The sequence below is a fragment of the Lepidochelys olivacea genome (assembly GCF_965140295.1).
Source record: "Lepidochelys olivacea isolate rLepOli2 genome assembly, chromosome: 26".
NCBI classification, from domain to species: domain Eukaryota; kingdom Metazoa; phylum Chordata; order Testudines; family Cheloniidae; genus Lepidochelys; species Lepidochelys olivacea.
The window spans coordinates 7314373-7337457 of NC_140436.1; the positions used below are offsets into that span (position 1 = coordinate 7314373).

A 23085-nucleotide genomic window follows, 5' to 3' on the forward strand; every position below is an offset into this window, starting at 1 on the left:
AGTTTTTCTGTCTCTGGGAGGCAGGTGTCTCCTTAATCAGCCAGATATAAAGGAGCTGGGAATGGATCTCTCATAAGAGAGAGGATCTAGAATGTGGGCTGAAGAACTCAGAGAGTGAGGAGCAGCTAACCCTGGTCTGATCTGATTATTGTATTTTTGTTAAAGACAGGAAGGGGTGAATTTTTAACCCTACACAGTTGATGGACTCTGGTTTAGAGCAGGTTGGAAACAGCACTGGTTGACATGCCCATTCAGCCCCATTCTTCAGTAAAGAAACTGTCATGCACATTGTGTAAAGAGTTGTCACTTTGGATGGGCTATCACCAGCAGGAGAGTGAATTTGTGTGGGGGGCTGGAGGGTGAGAAAACCTGGATTTGTGCTGGAAATGGCCCACCTGATGATCACTTTAGATAAGCTATTACCAGCAGGACAGTGGGGTGGGAGGAGGTATTGGTTCATATTCTCTGTGTATATATAAAGTCTGCTGCAGTTTCCATGATCTGCATCTGATGAAGTGAGCTGTAGCTCACGAAAGCTTATGCTCTAATAAATTGGTTAGTCTCTAAGGTGCCACAAGTCCTCCTTTTCTTTTTGCGAATACAGACTAACACGGCTGTTACTCTGAAACCTGATCCTAAGTAAACTCTGTTGAACAGTGACTTCTGTCCAGCCAACTAGGGATAAATTCTGCTCTGTTACCTGGGTGTGAATCTGGAATAACTCCATTGAGTAGAGTGACTATGCATCCGTACTAAGGTAAAGGAGTAGATTGTGGGTCTAAGCTGCCAAATGATAGCTTTGGAGCCAAATTTATCGCGAGTGGAATGCCAGTGAAATGGAATCAGTCACAGAATCCTAGAAATGTTGGGCTGGAAGGAAGCTTGAGAAGTCACCAAGTCCAGTCCCCTGTGCTGAGACAGGACTAAGTTAACCTCGGGTCACCCCAAAGATGAATTGGGGCCTTAGAATGCAGCAGGCCTAAGGAGAAACTCTGTCCCTATAAAGTCAATGGCAAAACTCCTGTTAACTTCAATAGGGGCAGGATTTCTTCCATATTCTTTTCTGGGGTGCTTGCAGAATAATTTTCTCCTGCATTTATCTGTATGTATTAAAGCTAACTTCCATCACTGTCCTCTCTGCTATTTCACTTGTTGTGTATACAGAATGTTTACGTAATTAATAGTCTTTATCCTTTCAATTCCTTTGCAATCAAATGTCTCTAGAGCTGGGTGAAGTATGACACAACAGCCGCATAACTGTCCTGATGGAAGAATAAACCTTATCAACCAAGCTCTATTGTACCTCACTCATTCTAAAACCAGTTCAATTTCCCATAGTGAATGGACTAAAGGAGGATGATCTAAAATAATAAATCCCCTAGTCAGTTGCTACTCCGATATCTTATCCATGATAAATTGCGACCAGACATTTATCTGCACTCTCTCATTATTCAGGAAGATTGGACCGGGGTTCCCAAGCATTTTCACAGTGTAAACTGCATTTTAACGTAGACCCTGTCTTTTAGACAACACCTCTCCCATTCAGAATCATGCAGCACACCCATCCTTCCATTTACAATTGTAAGACATCCCTCAGGCTGCTTACAATTGCTTACATGGAAAAGTAATATTAGAAAACGAGTGAGTGTGGTTTTGATACACCTTAGCTGTTGGAAATTAGGAGAAAACAGAGCCATGTGACCAGCCAGCTCTCCATAGACTAATAATCAGGTGAAAAGACCCTATCCCGTGTGTGTGTGTGTGTGTGTATATATAGATAATATCTCCACTGTACACATCCAATGAAGCGAGCTGTAGTACACGAAAGCTTATGCTCAAATAAATTTGTTAATCTCGAAGGTGCCACAAGTACTCCTTTTTCTTATCCCAACTAGTGATAGCTTTGGCCGCTCTACCATAGACTAATAGTAATTGGAAACAGAAGGTTTTCTAGCCTAAATAAACCCAGCAACCATTAGAATTTTCTTTCCCTAGACTATATATGTGATATTTCTTAAGATTGCACCAAGTTTCAATCAAAGCAGACTTTTACCTTTTACAAATATAGCCGGGAAATGAAATCTAGTTTTTTAGAGTATGGAATGGGATATCACAATTGTTGAGTTCTGTTCTAGGCCCTATAACATCCTTTACCCTGATTATTTATGATAAATTTACTAGATTTTAATCCCCAGCTCAAAGAAATTGCTCATAAAATAAAATTTTGCAAGGCCATGCTAACCCTAGAATCATTCTTCTTCTCCAAATACGGGTTCACCTTTAAGAATCAGAGGATGGTAAGACCAAGATTTGATCCGTTACATTTAAATAGGAAAGAAGGAGATTTGGTGGAGTTATGCCAACTTATACCAGTGGAGGACCTGGCCTCTTCAGTAGGTTACTAATATTAATAACAGTAAGTCGGGCTTTCAGCAGTACCCATTTCATAAGATGAAATGCTAGATTTGCTGTTGGCCCAGGGGAACCTTTGTCATTGTATGTGGTAGCAGTAAATAGACTTCAGTGAATTTTAAAAGGAAATTTACAAGTGAGCTCTTTGAGCTGTCTAGCACTGGGGGGGTTGATTTCTCATTTCAGCAATATGGGGTTTTTGGGCTTATGGGAGTGAGAGGTCATCCTTGATGAGGCCGAATTAGTGCAAATACACCCCATTGGTGTAATGGGATGTATTGTGCTGGGATTTGCAGCAGAAAAGAGAGGGAAGTCTATTGTAAGAGTTAACAATACTGGGTTGCATCCTGCATTCCTTCCTGAGGAAAAGCTAGCTCCGATGCTTGTGCCCTGCACGCAGATCTCATCGCAGGACTGAAGCGTTAGTTTGCACTGATGGAAGTTGTGCCTGAATAAGGACAGAGCTTGTCATCTGGATACAGCACAGGTCGGAGAGGAAGTTTCTGAGCTCTTTCCCTGATGTGGAAAGGGAAAAAAACGTGAAGCTTTAAAATTTTAAGGAACCCTTCCCCCCCCTCCAAAGGAAATACAAAACCATTCAAAATGCTAGTGCCAATCAGACATTCGGAACCCGTTCATCTGAGTTAAAATACCTCAAAGCTGAGATGTTCAAAGTTGCCTTAATGATCTGGGCTCCCAATTCTCGTTAAATAAAAGGGAATTGGATTCCAACTCCCCTAGTCAGATCTGGAAACCCCTACCTACCCCCTAAAGTAAATCATGACGACCATTCATTTCTAGGATGTCTGAGGAAGAGGGACAAAACTTGACCAAAAATAATGTGTCCTATTCACCACTATGTTACATCTATATCTTCATTGAAGATGACCGTTACACACACACACACACACAAAATAGATTAACACAATGGTGAATCAGCCTTGTTGTTCTTTAGAAACCTTGAAAGCTCTTTTTGAAACACATTGGGTAGATTTTTTGCCATCTGATCTTTGAAACTCTTACTTGTGTGAGTTATCCCTTTAAACTTGATGTGACTACCCAGTTGAATAAAGACTAAGGCCCCGTCCTTCCATTGAACTCATTGGAAGTGTGGAGCCTAAATACCTTTGAGGATCTGAGCCTAGGTTCCTGAGCAAAAGCTACAGGATCAGGCAGTTATTTCTGATCTACTTCAAGCCTGAGACTTTTCAAAGCCACTTGGGGATGTGGAAGCCCAATAGCCATTCATTTGGGGAACTGATCCAAATCCCTTTGAAATTTGTATTTCTTTATTTTGCCGCTTCAGTCAAGATGGCAACAGCCCAGGGGACGAATGGGTCTATTGCATGGTACGTAGCCTTGCGTGTTGGTTGTGTAAACGTACAGTAGTATGTGAAAATAAAACCATACTGTGCCGTTGTTCTTCAATGTCATTGATTTAGTTAGACAAAGGGTAACATTTTCAAAAGTATCTAAGTGGCTTAAGCATTTAAGTCCCATTGACTGGCAGTGAGACTTAGGCTCATAAGGAACAGATTATTTTTAAGTATTTAGATGCCTACAGACCCATGATTTCAATGGGGGTTAGGTGCCTTGGCATTTTAAAAAATCGCATGGTGCCTATCTGCATCTTTAGGTACCTAAATACCTTTTTTAAAACCTTGCCCTAGGTGCCGAAGTCACTTTTGAAAATATGATTTGGCTCTTCAGTCATTGGACGCTTTTGAAAATTTGCTCCAAAGTAACACAATCTCAAACTTTTTTAAAAAAAAGCACCTTCCCCACTGCTCACCTTGTTTTTATTTGCTCACAGTTCCACCTTCAGAATGATTTCTTCAGTCCCCACCCCACCCCCATGCAGTGAGAGCTTTTTCTCCAATCCTGTTCCAAGAGGTATTTCGTGTCCTTAAGAAGCAATCTCTCCCATATATAAAAAACAAAACCAGTGAACATCCATTCGTCTTAATCCTTGTGGCAGGGAGCTGTGCAATAGGGCTGCAGGTTTGCACAAAAGGTAGTGCTGGTTTCTTCCACTGCATTGTTTCTATCTCTCAAAGCAGGCATACACACAAACTCTGGAATATAATCCCAAGAGACTGGCACCTTTACAAGGCATAATGTGATGCATTGTAGGTTACACGGTCGATTAGTTATACTTCAGCTACTAAACTATTGCTCTGTGAGCTTGCCGCATCTACACTTGCTGTTTTGTGTAAATCAAAAGAATGGATTGCAGTACATTTTGCATTTGGTGGTGTAGGTCCTGGCTTTAGCTAAAACAGATGTCTGTCCTTTCCCAGAGCGGGGCAGATGCTGAATTTGCTATGAGCAAGGGCTCCAATTGTTTGTGATACTGTGCAATGCTGCGAGACTAACACACCATAGCTTATAGAGTTGAAATCCTTAGCAAAATTGTATACCTCTGCTCATATTTCCTTCTTTATTCTAGATACTTCACTGCCTCAAGAGTTATGTTTCAAGTTTACTGTAGTGAAATAAAGCTATATTTTATGGTGAAAGGATTAGCACCAGCCGCAGAATAAATCTGGGTTTAAATTACCAACCCCTATTAAATGATACCATCAAAGAAAACGACTCAAAATACCACCAGGAGGGAGAGGGGAAGAAAAGAAAGAACAGGGCCTTTATGGTATGAAGAATGCCTGGGAATCAAGCCATTAATGGGCTAGAAATTGCAAACCAGATGCCTCTTTTAGACTTCTTCCTTTGTGTCTTGTGACCACTATTTGTCAGCCAACTGCAGCGCTGCAGTGAACTGCCACCTAGCTATTATAGTTTCCCTTCACTGTATCTGCTCTTTGGGGGGTAGGCCTGCTTCGGACACCAACACTTAAGCACGTTCTCTGCCATCGATGGACTTAGAGGAAGGACACTTCCTTCTTGTGATCCACAATAGACAATCTTGGGGACTTAAGAATCGGACACTGGCGGCTTCTTTTATCACGTAAAGAGAAACTCTTCACATAATAGGGTGCACAAACGTTCAGCCATTGTCTTGCTATTCTTTTATTGGAAGAAGGCTGTTTTATGGCAGGTTTGGATGATAGAACCTGCCTTTGGCATCAACAAACTTCTAAAAATAGATTCCCTTGAAAAAAAACCCGCCTATCCAGAAAGCAACTGTGTCCAAATGGTCAGTGGGGTGGTGATCTAGTGTAATTGGTGGGAAGACATCTCTGATTTTCTTGGGATTGCTGTTTACATGAAATGATATGACCTAGGGGGAAATGAGTGTTGTCATTAAATGCCTGTTTTCTCTTCCTGCTATAAAATCCCATCTTGGCACTATACAAATACTGTAAGATTTATATAGATCCCTCGATCTATATATGCAGGTGAGATCTTAATTGTAGCAAGGGTGGTTTAGGTTGGACATTAGGAAAATCTTCCAACTGTTAGCGTGGTTAAGCACTGGAATAAATTGCCTGGGGAGGTTGTGGAATGTCCATCATTGGGGATTTTTAAGAGCACGTTGGACAAACACCTGCCAGGGATGGTCTAGATAATACTTAGTCCTGCCTTGAGTGCAGGGGACTGGACTAGAGGACCTCTTGAGGTCCCTTCCAGTTCTATGATGCTATGGATAGCTAGCTAGATCTATAGGCACAGATTAGAGCTGGGCAGAGAGGTAAGAGCTAGCTAGAGCTATATATTCAGGTGAGATCTACATAGGTCCATATACTCTGGATAGGTCTATATACACAGATGAGAGCTAGATACATGGGTAGATAGATAAGCATAGATTCGCTCCCCACAGGCAATAATGAGAGCAACTAGGCAAAATGTTGTAGTTTTAGAAAATGGGATCAGATAACCATTTGGAGAGTAAATGATTGAGAGCTTTATGAGCTTTCTGATTTTTTCTATCCCAACCTGTCAAATATTTCTATGAACAAGAATCATTTTCTCATATTAAAAAAAAAAAAGAGACCATGGCCTTTTTGTGATCAAAGAAAGCATAGGTCTGATATTAGAAGGCCGCAAACCCACTAAATTATTACTGAGGAAATAGACATGTTGGTCTCCTCTGTCCAAGAAAACAGCATCTATGGGAGCAGATATGCCAGGAAAAAAACTGCAAAATGTGCTTTGGATGCTGGCATCCTTTTAATCTTCTGTGAACACACAGTCTTCAGTACCGAGTTACTAAAGGGAGTGATGGGAAATCCATTTCTGTGAGAACCTAGCCATCCCAATTCAATGAGATTTTCATACTATGGCAACTAAGAAAAGCAAGAAGGGATTCAGACTTGGTCAAACCCTGGAAATCCCTATATACAAAGGCGCTTTAACCTATAGGACGCTATACCACTGTATGCCTGGGAAAAGATCCCAGAAATCTATTCCCCTACCTCCATGCATAAGGGAGCATTGAGGGTCTGATTCAAAGCCTGTTGAAGTCAATGGGATTCTTCCCATAGACTTCAGTGGGCTTTAGATCAGGCCCTGCGTGCAGACCTGGGATGCAATCAATGGGTCTTTTCATTCCCTGGATCCATTGGGCCAAAATCCAGTGAGATGATAGGGGCTGTGGGCTTGTCTTCAGCGAAGTTTTAGCTCGAGATATAACTCAAGTGTTGCCCCTAACCCAGCCCCTGTCCACATAGGCAAATCTCTAGGTTTGCCTTAAGTGTTGCTTTAAACTGGAGCTAGCTGACCCATGTGGGAGTGTGGGGTGAACAAGCTAGTAATCCAGTGGGGTTGCAGCTACTCTGTGCTGCTAATACAATGCCTCTGTGGTGCTTCAGTATTGTTTGGGTGGTAACTCTAGCTAACACTGAGATAAAGACAAGCCTTGTATCTGCCGCTTCAGAACCTTGTATGTTTCGAGTTCAACCTAATCTCTCGGTGCTCAGGATGATTATTTAGTATTATATTATGGTAGCACTATGCTGAGCACTAAGGAAACGCAGAGAAATCCCTGCTTCAGATAACTTGTGGTCCAAAAGACTGAGATCAGAAAGGGGGAGAAGCTGGGCTTTGAAGGGTCAGGCCCTGGTAGAATGAAAGATTAATAGCTGTGGAAATTAATACACTTCATAAAACTCAGTTGTGGAAAAGACCGAATGAAGGGTAAATACATCCTCAGCTGGTCTAAAACAGGGGAGCCCCATTGCTTCCAATGGAGCGACGCTGATTTACACCAGCTCAGGATCTGGCCCACTAGGTTTCCATAGGATGTGTTTGACCATAATCTTTAGTGCTAATTTAACATTTCAGTAGAGGCAGCCGGCCACTAAATGATTTAATGGCATCTGGGATAGTTCTAAATTAACTGTGAAATCATGTGTTTCTTTAAATGGATGATACCAAAAGACAATATTGCCTGAAGCATAATGCAAGTGGGAGCTATATCGCACTAGTGAATCATCTCTATAGCACGTGGATAATGCATGGTGCATCTGTTTTAGCAGCTTACTGGCGAGAGAAATTAGCACTTGTGTTTCCAATGAGGTTCAGTATAAAGTAGCATTATTATAGAATTGTAGATTTCTCTCATGGGGTAGTAAAACGACCCATAAAATGGATGTAACAATATCTACTCCTCCTTTGTAAAGGGCTTGGAGATCCACACATAAGTGCTAAGTATTATTATACAAAGCAAATATGTACTGGTAGAACATGTTGAAACATTGGTTTCTAATGTTCATTTTGCACAGGAGTGTTTGTATATTGCATTGTGTTGCTTTTTTATAGTTATCTCTATTGCCACATTGTCAGACCTAAGTCAGCTCCTGGCCTTCCCCATTGAAGACCTGTGAACATCCAAAATGGCAGCCCGTGTATTAAAATTAAGGCAGGTTCAGCTGGTAGCTTTAATGAGTGGATTCCATATGCTAGAATCAAAGCAACCAGAGATTGAAAAGAGCCGTTAGATCATCTAGACCATTCCCTACCATGCCAGTGCAGTTTGTTCCCTGCGGTATGTTCCTTAGAGCTGTGCCAACGTTATATGACTCAAGCGTGAGAGCTTCATCGCTTTCCTGGTAAGATTCCTTTTCAGGCTTTAATTGTCTGGACGCTGAGACGTTAGCTTTCTAATTTAGCTGGTATCATATTAATTCCTAGCATCTGCTGACCACTTTGTTCTTTTCACCATTACCCCCTCCAATGAAAGGACAGCCAAGCTCTGCCACACAGAGTGCTCTTTATGCTCTGCGTTTACAGTGAGACATACAGTGCTCCCAACCTGTAAACTAGAGTTGGATCTGAGCCTTACTGTCCTAGGTGCTAGCACAGAACAAGAGACCACCCCTGACCCGAAGAGTTTACAACCTAAATCCACAAGGCAGACAAAGGAAGCATTTTTTATACCCATTTTAAGGATGAGGAACTGAGTGGCCAAGTGTCTCTCTCAAGGTCACACAAGAAGCTTGTGGCAGATTGAGGAACTAAACCCAGGTCTCTCGAGTCCCAGTCCCATGCGTTAGCCATAAAAACCATCCTTGTTCTCTCTTGTTTCTGATCCTTTACCATCATAGCGACTGGGTCTTGCACAATGATGTCAAACCTGTGGATATTGTTGGAGCTGCTGATAAGGCTTCCATAAACCTCTGGTCAAATCTCCAAAAACCAAGGAGGGCAGATGGAAAAGAGGAGAGACAGGAGAATCCATTTAGATTGACAATGTCCAGCTCTGTTCTGCTAGCCTCCTGATCACAGTTAACCTCTCTGTGGCCCAGTTTACCTGTCTGTATAATATGAACTCATCTTCAATGTTTGGGAAGAGCTTTGAAATCCTCAGAGGAAAGATCTTGTGGGCTAGATCCTGGCCGCTTTTCTGCCTGCTTTGTACCACTTTGCCAATAAAATTCAGGCTAAAAACCATCTTCACCAGCTGCCTGAGTATTTCCTTGGCACAGAGGAATCCCCAGGATGCTTAGGGCTAGCGTAGCAACTCCTCTAACACCCCTTGCCATAGCAAAGGTTATGAGGATACAGGGGCTATGGGGCCAGAGGGAACTACCAAGTACAAACCATCGTTACCTATCATGACAGCTTTTTGGGAGGAGAGCTGCTACCAGCCAGTGCTCCTTTAAAGAAGCCATGATACTGCCAATTGTGCACTTAAAGTACAGGCTGTAAGGGGCTTTTTGTTATATGGGCAACTATACTCCCTCTCCCCTCCCCCGAAAGTCCTGTTTCTTCACACGTGTTATCTGGTCACCCTAGGAGGAGGTAAATAGTGAAATATAAGGAATATTCTGTACAAAGTATTGGTATCTTGCTGTCAGGTTAGCATTGATCAATGGAAGACTGCAGTTGTGTTTATTCCTTAGCAAGACAAGCTAGGTGAGGTAATATCTTTTATTGGACCAACTTCTGTCCGTGAAAGAGGCAAGCTTTTGAGCTACACGGCACTCTCCTTCATGTCTCTAATACCCTGGGAGACCAACAGGGCTGCAACAACACTGCAAACAGCAAACGAAGATATTTATTCTTTAGCATTTGTAGTTCTTAATTCTAACAGAGTGGGGCACTAGAATCACACTCCTTCAGCCTTTTGGTTAAACTACAATCGTGGATTAGCTCAAGGGAGATAGTGCTATAGAGGCCTTCCAAGGTATTGTACAGAGAGTTCTTTCCAGGGACTGGCATATTGTAAAATTATAGGTTCAGAGCGGTTGGCTTTAACGGTTCAAAATGCTTAGAAATGTGCTGCTCTTTCAAATAGAAATTAAAAGATGATAAAGCACGTACATTTCCAGCGTGTGTGAAAAAGGCAACAGAAATAGTTGGCCACCTTCTTCACCAACTTGGATTTGCACACTGACTACAGTGTAATTGCCCGGGAAGTAAATCCGCACCAAATTCAACGTTGACTTTTTATTACTTATATTTAAAAAAATCAGACCATAATAACAGTTGTTAGGTCTCAACACACTCTATACAAGTAGGTATCGTCCCCAGGCCCATGAGGGGACGTGAGTTGTCCATAGTCACAAAGCAAGTCAATGACTGAGCTGGGAGAAGAACCCCTGTCTCCTTCGCAGCTGGGTTATCTTGCAGGCAATGAGTTCCAGCCCTGCAATCAAACTTCCAGGTAATGGAGATCTGACCTACTGCCCACATTTACTATCTGCCTTTTAGCTCAGTAATCCACAGGAAGAGAACAGTTTTGCTCCTGCAGAGAGAATCTTCTTGTTCCTGGAAGACAAAGATTATAAAATTCCCCATCAGCCAAAAAAAACAAAAAAACAAGAAGAATTCAAGTTGCACGGAAACTTTGAAAATCTGTCCGGAAAGGGTGCTTCGTATTAAACTAGGTACGTGTCTTTCTTGGGGACCATTGGGCCATATTCAGAGGTGATGTAAATTCTATTGTCATTCTAGATACGTATGTGGCCCCATCACAGTAGTAACTGAGGAGCTTCAATATCTTTGAGGCTCTGGGCTTACCTTGGATTGAAATCAAATGTGTTGCTCTTTCCAATAGAAATTAAAAGATTATAAAGCACGTAATCAAAGGAAGTTAGGAACCTAAATTCCTTTGAGGATCTGGGCCTGAGTAGCTCAGAACCATTAATGAATATATGTTCACAATACCCCTGTGAGACAGAGAGAGACTATTAATCCCCAGTTTTACAGGTGGGGAACTGAGACCCAGAGAGATTAGGGGCTAGCTGAGGTTAAGGGGAGTGAGTTGCAAAGGATCAACACCTCCTTAAAATCAAACTCTAAAGTGCTTTGGGCCAAGGTCACACTGGGAGCCAGGAGCTAAATCTAAATCTCCTTAGTCCCAATCCAGTGTCTGTCACCAGACCATCCTTCTACATTGCTAAATTAGTGTAGGTGGGCCAAATTCATCTCTGGTGTGACTTCAATCAGAATTTAACCTACAGTTCTGGTGAGAGAATAGACTCCAGATCTCTCTTCCATAGCTATCTTGGTTAAGCAGTGACAAAACTTTAGTCATATCTGCTCAATTTTTTTTAGAGACCCACAGGGAGCAAATGCGCAAAGGAGGTGTTACTTGAACAAAGTCACTTTTCTAAGCAAAAAAACCCCACACTGAAAGGAAGGAGATACATCTGAGACTGTTCACTGTGTACAGCAGTGAGGCTGATGAATCCTTACATTTAATGAAAAATTCACCAATGTTTCCTATTTCAGTAATAAAAACATCAACACTAGTTACTGTTTGTTCATCGGTTATGTTTTGCTTTTCATAGAATCATAGAATATCAGGGTTGGAAGGGACCCCAGAAGGTCATCTAGTCCAACCCCCTGCTCAAAGCAGGACCAATTCCCAGTTAAATCATCCCAGCCAGGGCTTTGTCAAGCCTGACCTTAAAAACCTCTAAGGAAGGAGATTCTACCACCTCCCTAGGTAACGCATTCCAGTGTTTCACCACCCTCTTAGTGAAAGTTTTTCCTAATATCCAATCTAAACCTCCCCCACTGCAACTTGAGACCATTACTCCTTGTCCTGTCATCTGCTACCATTGAGAACAGTCTAGAGCCATCCTCTTTGGAACCCCCTTTCAGGTAGTTGAAAGCAGCTATCAAATCCCCCCTCATTCTTCTCTTCTGCAGGCTAAACAATCCCAGCTCCCTCAGCCTCTCCTCATAACTCATGTGTTCCAGTCCCCTAATCATTTTTGTTGCCCTTCGCTGGACTCTCTCCAATTTATCCACATCCTTCTTGAAGTGTGGGGCCCAAAACTGGACACAGTACTCCAGATGAGGCCTCACCAATGTCGAATAGAGGGGAACGATCACGTCCCTCGATCTGCTCGCTATGCCCCTACTTATACATCCCAAAATGCCATTGGCCTTCTTGGCAACAAGGGCACACTGCTGACTCATATCCAGCTTCTCGTCCACTGTCACCCCTAGGTCCTTTTCCGCAGAACTGCTGCCTAGCCATTCGGTCCCTAGTCTGTAGCTGTGCATTGGGTTCTTCCGTCCTAAGTGCAGGACCCTGCACTTATCCTTATTGAACCTCATCAGATTCCTTTTGGCCCAATCTTCCAATTGGTCTAGGTCCTTCTGTATCCTATCCCTCCCCTCCAGCGTATCTACCACTCCTCCCAGTTTAGTATCATCCGCAAATTTGCTGAGAGTGTAATCCACACCATCCTCCAGATCATTTATGAAGCTATTGAATAAAACCGGCCCCAGGACCGACCCTTGGGGCACTCCACTTGATACCGGCTGCCAACTAGACATGGAGCCATTGATCACTACCCGTTGAGCCCGACAATCTAGCCAGCTTTCTACCCACCTTATAGTGCATTCATCCAGCCCATACTTCCTTAACTTGCTGACAAGAATACTATGGGAGACCGTGTCAAAAGCTTTGCTAAAGTCAAGAAACAATACATCCACTGCTTTCCCTTCATCCACAGAACCAGTAATCTCATCGTAAAAGGCGATTAGATTAGTCAGGCATGACCTTCCCTTGGTGAATCCATGCTGGCTGTTCCTGATCACTTTCCTCTCATGCAGGTGCTTCAGGATTGATTCTTTGAGGACCTTTTGGTTTCCACTTGCTGACAAAAATTTTCCTTGCCCCCCTTGGAACACAGGGGCAGAATCTTAAACACCTTGAAAAAAGTTGTCACCATTCTAATGTTCATGACACCAGCACACAGCCAAGTTACCCGACACCTGTGACCCTACGTAGCAGTAGAGGGTTGAACAAACTACACTTTGAGGGTCATTTTTAAAAAAAAAAGATCAGCTCCAACTTAGGCACCTAAGTAAGGGGCCAGACTTTCAAAAGAGCTCCGCAGCACCCAGGCAGATAGCCAGCATGCTGAGCTATATTGAAAAACTGGACACTTGATTTGGTGCCTTTTTTGATAAGCTGAGCCTCACTGTGGGAACTGAGCGCTTTTCAAAATGGAGCCCTTGTTGTCTCCAAGATATTTCTCTTTCCCTCTTCTGTTCTCTGACAGTACAGAAAGTCACTTCAAAGATAAAAGTGCAGTCCATGTGATAAGAAACAGGGCTGCCTTACTCACAAAGAAACAGACATTATCCACTATCTAAGGATATCCTAGGGAGAGGCATTGAAACTGAGCTGAATATTTGCTCAAATGTAACACACTGCATCAGCGAGAAGAATGGCTAGCCTGAAGCACTGATCAAGGTTGTCTGCTACTGCAAGCATTTTTGGCCAGATTCTTGGTCCGGCACAGGAAAGCAAGAGTAAGGCTGGCCTCCAGGAGCAATGTACAATTGCTCTTTCTCCGAAGGGGGGATGTCAGGGGCTGGGGAAGGCTGCTCTAAATTACACCAGGGGACATTTTGGATACCAGACAGTCCGAGAGCAGAGCAGAAAGATCGGGAGTTACCATTATTATTATCATCCCTTATCCCACTCTTATCAGCTGCTCCAAGTCCAAACCTAGCACGGCTGAGCATCTGACCGCATGCATGGGCAAAGGATCTCAAAGCATTTTACAAAATGAAGCTTCTTAAGGTGGGATGGGTGAATCTTATGGAGTTCAAGGATTTGCAAAATCCTTCTACCTGCTCAGATGAGTTATGTACAGTAGGAGAAGGAAAGGTGATCTACACACTTGAGATCTTTTCTTCACCTATTCTCATAATTTCGTAGGATGCTCACATCCTATGGTAATGGACATGATCTTGCAAGGTGCTGTGCATTTCCTGTCCGGTGTTGGGAGGCCTCAGAAGGCTAAATAGCTGTGAGGATCTGGTCCTGTGAACCATTTAGGGCCAGGAACTATATGCTTTTAGGGTCTTCTTACATATGCCACATATCAAGCACAAAGCTGAGTTGGTGTTTATATAAAGAATAAATTATTTAACTAGTTCTGACTTGCATCTCTTTTTTTCCTGTAATGTAAACCCTTGGTAAATCTCTTGTGCCAGCCATTAAACACGCTCCATCTCCGAGCCACGGGTAGGAGTTCCCACAACCAGTTGCCACTTTAAGTGTCAAACTATGCTGCCCCTGGTGCTCGTTGCTTTAGATGTGTTTGTCAGAATAAAGGTATAGCCATCACAAAAATATCATGAGCACCTTTTGGAAACAAATGTAAGACATCTTTTTTTAGTGAAGGGCTTGGGTTTTCTAAAAGAAACTGGGTGTAACCTTGCAACACATCTCCACCACAGGATGACTAACTTACTGTGCATGTAAGAAACCCTTGAGCTACATATTTTTGACACAGTGGACCAGGTTTATTTAAAGATACAGTGCAGCATACACTGTTAGCAAGGACTGTAATCGTAAAAATGGTTCTTTATCCCTGAAACTGAGCTTCTGTCAAGCAGTGAATAAACCATGTCTTGGGAGAAGCAAGATATTATTTATTACAGTAGGACCTACAGGTCCCATTTGAGGTCAGGACCCCACTGGGCAAGGCATAGCCTGAGGAGCAGTGGGAGTGGCTAGCTATGGGCCTACATACCCATGCAAGACCAAAGGCACATATTCAGAGCAGTGGTTCTCAAACTCTTTTTTTACTGGTGACCCCTTTCACCTAGCAAGCCTCTGAGTGCGACCCCCCCCTTATAAATTAAAAACATGTTTTAATATATTTAACACCATTATAAACACTGGAGGCAAAACGGGGTTTGGGGTGGAGGCTGACCGCTCACGACCCCCCGCGTAATAACCTCACAGCCGCCTGAGGGGTCCCAACCCCCAGTTTGAGAACCCCTGAGCTAGCCTATCCTGCTGCTCAGCGCTAGTGGGATGGGAATTAGTGCCAGCATATCGCCTTGAGCTGGGAATCATACCCCCAGCTCCAAGTGTAAATGCACCATAAAGGTACGTCTGCACTAGCCACTGTCCATGTGTGTGGTTGCGCCATCGCCCCCCATTATCCACATGTATGTTATTTAAGAGAATTCTTGGGTCCCTCTGAAACCCTCCACCTTCCTCCCCTACGATTTTCCACACGACAAATAAATGGGGTACCTTTTTCATCAGAAGCAGATAACCAGGTTTGGGGCGTAAGCTTCAAACCAGCACAGATCTGTTTGCAGGAGTAGGGCCTACTGGTAATGTAAAAATAAATTATGTGTTGAGCATTTTAAAATGGTTCACGGAAGGTCCCAAGCCTGTCCTGGCTGAAGTCAACAGGAGTTTTGCCATGCACTTCGATGGGAGCCTATAATTCTAGTTGTGTTGTATTCCTGAAAAAACGTGCTCTTGCAATTGTTTTCCCACTGCTGGTAGTCGTTTTATTGCAATGCTTTATGTATATCTGTTACACTGAAGGGACTTTTAATTTAATTTAAACAAAATACAAACTAAATAACGCTGCTAAATCTTGGAAACGTCCCCCCTCCACCCCCCCCCCCCATGGACTTTTGTTTCTCGGAGTGGGGTAAAAGGAGGGAGCGGTGAGGGGATCTTTCCCCACTGGCCTCTGCTTTTTTTCAAAATCCTCTTCTCCGGTCTGTGGCTTGGCTCGCGTTTTCCAACTGCAGATCAGCATCGTGCAAACGGCTAAGGAGGGGGAAACGCTTCAGAAGCAGCAGCAGCATCTGGAATAGATCCAGGCTGCGGTCAGCACAGGGTTAACAGAGCTTGTCAGAAACAAATCTGCGCCTTGCCGGAAAGTTGCCCAAGTCGGGGCGGGGGCCGTAGATCTGAGTGGGAGAGAGGTGGAGGTCCGAGCCCGGGGTCAGAGGGTGCTAGATTCGAGCTTGGGCTGGCTGGCTGGGTAGTGCTCAGAGAAAGGGGAGCCAAAGCTAGGTAGGGGTCGGGGTGCAAGCTCCGAGCTCGGGGGAAGCGGGGGGCTAGATCCGAGCCCAGGCTGGGGCGGGGGCTAGATCCGAGCCCGGGGCGGCCCCGGGGCGACCCGAGTCCCGGCGGAGGGAGGGCGCGGAGCAGGTGATCGCTCCCGGGGCGGGGAGAGGGGCCGGGGCCGGGGCCGGGGCCGGGGGAGGCGCCCGGCTGCCGGGAAGGGAAGTTCGCTGCCGAGCGGCGGGAGCGGAGCGGGGCCCCTAACATGGCGGAGCAGCCCGGGGCGCCCAGCCCGAGACAGCAGCGCCGGGGGCCGGGGGCCGAGGAGCGGCCGCTGCCGCGCTGAGCCGAGAGCCGCCGCCCGGGGAGCGCCCGCCCGCCAGCATGGCCCGCTGGGTCCCCACCAAGCGGGAGAAGTACGGGGCCGGTGAGTGCGCGCCGGGGCGGGGGCGTCCTCCTGTGCCCCCCTCCGCCCCTCTGAACCCCCCTGCCCCCCTCTCCCAAACACTCCCCCCGCCCCACTGCCCCCCAAACCCCCCACCCAAACACTCCCCCCGCCCCCTGAACCTCCCAAACACTCCCCCCGCCCCACTGCCCCCCAAACCCCCTCTCCCAAACACTCCCCCGCCCCCTGAACCTCCCAAACACCCCCCTCCGCCCGACTGCCCCCAAACCCCCCCACCCAAACACTCCCCCCGCCCCACTGCCCCCCCAAACCCCCCCACCCAAACACTCCCCCCGCCCCCTGAACCTCCCAAACACCCCCCTCCGCCCCACTGCCCCCCCAAACCCCCTCTCCCAAACACTCCCCTCGCCCCACCACCCCCTGAACCTCCCAAACACTACCCCACTGCCCCCCAAAACCCCCCACCCAAACACTCCCCCCGCCCCCTGAACCTCCCAAACACCCCCCTCCGCCCCACTGCCCCCCCAAACCCCCCACCCAAACACTCCCCTTGCCCCACCACCCCCTGAACCTCCCAAACACTACCCCACTGCCTCCCAAAGCCCCCCACCCAAACACTCCCCCCGCCCCACTGCACCCCCAAACACTCCCCCCGCTCCCTGAACCTTCCTCCCAAACACTGCCCCCTCTGCCCCACCGCACCCCCTACACCCCCACCCAAACACTGCCCCCACCGCCCCACTGCACCCCCTGCACCCCACAAACACTCCCGCTGCCCCTGAACCTCCCAAACAGTTCTACTGCCCCCCAAACCCCCCCACCCAAACACTGCCCCCGCCCCACCGCCCCCCAAACCCTCCCTCCCAAACAATCCCCCTCTGCCCCACCGCACCCCCTGCACCCCCTGCCCAAACTCTACCCACTGCCCCTGAACTTCCCAAACATTCCCTCCCATCCAAACACTGCTCCCACCACACCCCCTGCACCCCCAAACACTCCCCCTCTGCCCCACTGCACCCCCAAACACTCCCCCTGCCCCACTGCCCCCCTAGAACTCCCCACCCAAACACTCCCCCCGCCCCACCGTGCCCCACAGCACCCCCCAAACACTCCCCCCGCCCCACTGCCCCCCTAGAACTCCCCACCCAAACACTCCCCCCGCCCCACCGTGCCCCACAGCACCCCCCAAACACTCCCCCCGCCCCACCGTGCCCCACAGCACCCCCCAAACACTCCCCCCGCCCCACTGCCCCCCTGAACCCCCCACCCAAACACTCCCCCACCGCAACCCCTGCCCCACTGCACCCTCCACCCAAACAGTTCCCCTCTGCCCCACTGCACCCCCTGCACCCCCAAACACTCCTCCGTCCCACTGCCCCCCAGAATCCACCACCCAAGCACTCCCCCGCCCCACTGCCCCCCAGAACCCACCACCCAAACAGTTCCCCTCTGCCCCACTGCACCCCCTGCACCCCCCAAACACTCTCCCGCCCCACTGCCCCCCGAACCTTCCCAAACATTCCCCCTCTGCCCCACTGCACCCCCCAGCCAAACACTCCCCCCTGCACCCCAAACACTCCCCTCCGCCCCACTACACCCCCCACCCAAACACTCCTCCTCTCTCCACTGCCCCCCTGAGCCCCCCACCTAAACACTTCCCCCTGTCCCACTGCATCCCCACCCAAATACTCCCCCTCCGCCCCACTGACCCCCTGAATCCCCCACCCAAACACTCCTCCTCTGTCCCTCCATGCCACCGCCCCCATGAACCCCCCAAACGCTCCTCCTCTGCCCCACTGCACCCCCAAACACTCCCACAGGCCCCACCGCACCCCCTGCCCCACTGAACTCCCCACCCAAACATCCGCCTCCGCCCCACTGTCCCCCTGAACTCCCCCCCGAAACACTCCCCCTCTGCCCCCGCCCCACTGCACCCCCCACTCAAACACTCCCGCTCCGCCTCACCGCACCCCCTGCTCCACCGCACCCCTCCTGCACTGCCCCCTGGGGCTCCCCCACTTCCCAGTGCTCTGTCCTCACTGTATTGCCCCTGCCCTACTGTACCCCGCCCCACCCAAACATTCCTTCTCTGCACCACTGCACCCCCCCCACCCAAACACTCCCCCTCTGCGCCATTGCAGTCCCCTTCCAACCCTAACACTCCCTGACCCCCCACTGCAACCCCCAGCCCAAATTCCTTCTCTCACCCCCTTCAGGGCCTTTTGATTTCATCCCATCCACCCCCTATAAATTCCCCCTTTGAATTCTTTTGACTGCATTTGGATTACCTTCTCAGTCCTCTTTAATTCCTACCCCACTTTGTCTTTGCCTGGAGGTTTCAGTTGCTGATATTCCCTGGGACTTTATTTCACTTCAAGCGTGATCCGGGTCCAGTTCCGTTCTGTACTGCTCTGGTTTTTGCAATAATGCAAGTGTGTCTGCTGCCTTCGGACTGACCCTGTTTTGGGGGTAATTGTTGACTTGAGTCTGCCTCTAGGGCTGTCTCCAAAGGCTATCTCAGGATGGGGAAGGGGGAGAGACTGCTGCGGTGTCCAGCTTCCGTGCCCCCATGGGATATAGGGAAGGGAATGGGGTACCGAGGACAGAGTATGGCTGTGCAATGTTCTGGGGAGAGGAAGCTTTGGAGAGTGGTATAGGGAAGTGGGAGTGAAGAGATGAGCTGCAAAAGCAGAGGTGGTGTCTGTTACCATCTGCCCTGCCTGTTTGCTGGCATTTAAAAATAATCGTGCAATGCTGGTTTCAGAGTAGCAGCCCTGTTAGTCTGTATTCGCAAAAAGAACAGGAGGACTTGTGGCACCTTAGAGACGAACCAATTTATTTGAGCATAAGCTTTCGTGAGCTACAGCTCACTGGTTTTCTACCTCTTAGGACAAGCTTAGCACCTGCTGCAATGGTTTGTGAGGTTCTCTTCCCCCCCCCCCCCTTTTTTTTTTTTTTGGAGAACGTGATCAATTGAAAGCCACAACTTTTGAGCCGGTAAAGCAAATACCCTTGAGAAAACAAAAGAGCGGCCAGCAGGAAACCATGAATGACACAAACCACCCTGCAGCCTTTGTTTGAGCAAGATCTTCTTTCCCCCCTGGGAAACTTGTTGCTGTGGGGGAAGGTTTTAAATTGGATGGTTGAAAAGTGCAAAGCATGGCTGCTGTTGTGATGCTGTTTGGCATAGTTCTGCCCGCTTGTTAAAAGGGATCAAGGCCCCGATCCTGCACTGATTTGCACAGGATAGGGCATGTGCACTTGCGAAAAGTCCCCACTGACTTCGAAAGGGCTCCACGTGAGTGCTGGGGCTGGCCCACTGCACGATCAGGGCCGCGGCATGGTTTTATGGCTTAACAAAGTTACTAAACGCAGCACCGTCTTATCTAGCTTCTCCCGTGGTAACTTTTAGGGCGTGTAACATTTGCGCACCCTGAACTTTGTTTCTTTCTGTGCTGGCGATGACTCGGGCTCTCTCGTACGTCCGTATATTTCCTGGGTGGTGCGGGAGATTGTGTCTGGGGATTACCAGGGTCGCTTGAGTGCTGCCATCCTGCAGAATGTACGATAACTGGTATAATGATGCCAGGTTAACAAAATAATCCTCACCCAAACAGCTGGGACTAGATTGTGAGTTTAGGCACACTCCTGCACAAGGCGTAGTACGAGAGCTCCTCTTCAGAAACAGCCTTGGAAGGTAGCGTGACACAGACACAATTCTTTCATGTTTCAGGGGTTACTAATTTGCTGCTGGTCTATATTTTCCCAGAGGGCTGAGCTGCACTGGCCTGTGTGTAGGTGGAGGGGAGCCTGGGTTTTGCCCATTTCCCTCATCTCCTGACACAGGAGGAGAAAGCAGGTGTGCAGTGTGCTTATTTCTGTTCCCAGACAGGTATATAAAGGGGGAGATTCTTATTTTCCCCCTTACTTGGGCATGGAGTCCATAGCGTTCTGGCTTTTTCGTCTATTTCACTAGCACATTTGACAGGGTTAATTCATGCTTTCTTTAAGGAGCCGATGTTTGATGCTTATACTTGGCATGGAGTAGTTCTAGTTCTCACTTTCATATCTGGCTGGCTAATGGATTACAGAGGTGCATGTCAAGTGCTTTCCACCTAGGCCCCGATCCTGCACTTACAGAACATGTTTAATTTTACTAATGCGATGTGTCGTCATAGACGCCGACTTCGTGGGTGCTCCAGGGCTGGAAAAAATTAGTGGGTGCTTAGCACCCACTGGCAGCCAGCTCCCCCCTTCTCCCCCAGTGTCTCCCACTGACCGGTGGCTCTGCTGATCAACTCCTCCCCCTCCCTGTCAGCACCTCCCGCCCGCCGTGATCAGCTGTTCTGCGGCGTGCAGGAGGATCCTGGGGGGACGGGGAGGAGTGGGGATTGGGCATGCTTGGGGGAGGGGGTGGAATTGGGCAGGAAGAGGCGGGGCAGGGGTGGGGCCTTGGGGGAAGGGGTGGAGTGTGGTGGGGCCTGGGGCTGAGTGGGGGTTGAGCACCCCCCAGGGAAAGGAAGAAGCGGGCGCCCTGTGTGTGTTGTACTAGTAAAGATAAGTACGTGCCCAAGTGTTTGCAAAAGCTGGGCCTTTCATAATAAAAGCTTTAAGAGATTTTCTTTAGTGCTTGTGGCTGGCACAAGAGGGAAGAGGTGGCAGAAGGGGCATTTAACTTTTTCTCCCACCAATATGCTCTCCCTGAGGATCCCAGTCTTAAGGCGTCCCCTCTTATTGAGAGGATACTTTAATACCCTTGGTAAGACTTCCAACAAGGGTGCCTATTAGTGCTAATTACTGGTGTTTGTGATGAGGAACTGAGCTGAGACCACCAGTTCATATCATTTAGGCTATTAGACAGTAACAATTTTCATTCACTACTTGCCTGGGCCATGTTCCAGCTGGTGGCTAAGCGAAAGGATCAAAGTTGTGTGTGGTTGGGTTTTTTTTTTTTTTTTCTGGAGGATAGAATAGAAACATTATGGCTGGTAGAGAATAATCTGTGTTTTTGAAATTACACTAATGACGTGTGTGTGTATGTCAAATGGGGCTCTGCAAATTTCAACAGCATTGTGAAGAGTTCCCCAAAAAGTAACTGTTGTGATCCAGTGCCATCCTTTGATTTGTGCAAATTTCAGTACACAAAGATTTGTTTCCTGGACTCTTGTGACCAGTCTCCTCCAGTGGTTTGGCAGAATAACCTCTTCGGTTTGGACTCGGGCTCTCCTCAGAAGAGTGTGTCATTTGCAAAGTGTGTTTTAATGAGTGTATCTGTATTATGCAAATATGCAATTAGATTAGTTGGTTTGAAGTTGTATGGAAAGGAGTTGCAATTGACTGCCTGGAGTTCTTAATGTAATGCGTTCATCATCTGATTGATTTTAAAATGATAAATTTGTGACAAAGGAAGTCCATAGCATTATTCCTTTCTCTGCTGGAGAGAGAAATATCATGGAGCCAACAAGGGCTCCATTCTGTTTAACAGTGTGATTAAAACTGCGATTAATTTTTTAATCCCAATTAATTTTTTTGAGTTAATCGCGTGAGATAACTGCCCTTCTTTTAATGTCCTCAGTGCTGTCTCAGGAATCTAATTAAAGGGATGCTTGAGTTGCACGCGTCCTTCCCATATTGCAATAGGTAAGTCAATAGTACTGTTGTTACGGGCTCTCATTATCTGCTTCGAAACGAACTGTTCCTTGTAGTGACTGAACTATGCTGACTGCTTCAAGAGTTTAAAGCAGGGCTTCGGAGTGCAGCCCGTGGAGCAGCTCCGGAGCAGTGGAGCTGTAGGTTTTTGCCTGGAGCTGGAGTGGAGCCGAAGCACAGCTCCAAAGCTCTGGTTTAAAGAGACAGTACACATAGGTCTGCATTTAGCCTTCAATGTCAGTATTTCATTTGGGTTGCAAAAAGGTTTTCCTTTAAATCATCACACTATATTTTCTTTCATTAATCCTCTTTTACTTCTTGCAGTGACCCCGAGGTGATCGCTTAGCGATTTCGGCACCAGGTCTGAAGTACATTACCTAGACTCCCTGGTCCAAAGTATGTTCAGATCTTACCAGGGTCATATTTAGAGGGATGAAGGGCTGAAATCTGTAAATTTAGAATTATGCAGTTTACTGTGAGTGTGTGTTAAACCCATTTACAGTTAATGTCTTGCAGGTGAGAGTGCTCTAACGTGTGTGTGTGTGTGTGTGTGTGTGGTGGGGGGGAGCGGAGCGGCTCTGTTCTGCAGAGACTACTTTGTCACTAAAGATTGTGAGTGTAAAAATTGGCATTTGTGCTAGTACCCCTGGCCAAAGCTTCCCCTCTCCCATTCCCCACAGCTATTTGATTATTTCAGTGAATGAGCTGGTGTCCTCAGGTGAGATTTGTGTGGACGGGTCTCCATATCACACAATCACCATCACATTAGGCACTAATAACCCCCTTCCTGGCACTCTTCTCTTGGGACCAAGTTGCAGTAAGGATGCATTACTGTAATTGTTTAACTTTAACACCCCCCCTCTCGTCCCCCCATCCTCCCAAATCTGGAGTATCAGAAAAAATTGATTATCAAGTGAACTCT

At 47.1% G+C, this 23085-nt stretch overlaps 1 protein-coding gene across 1 annotated transcript in view; it reads left to right on the forward strand.

Moving 5' to 3' along the window:
* Positions 1-16319: 16319 nt before the first annotated feature.
* Positions 16320-23085, forward strand: part of DOCK5 (dedicator of cytokinesis 5) — a 132253-nt gene continuing 125487 nt past the window's right edge. The window contains exon 1 of the mRNA XM_084615232.1: positions 16320-16535. Coding sequence (XP_084471358.1) covers positions 16493-16535 — 43 coding nt within the window. The 5' untranslated portion in view covers positions 16320-16492. The remainder of the gene's footprint in view (positions 16536-23085) is intronic.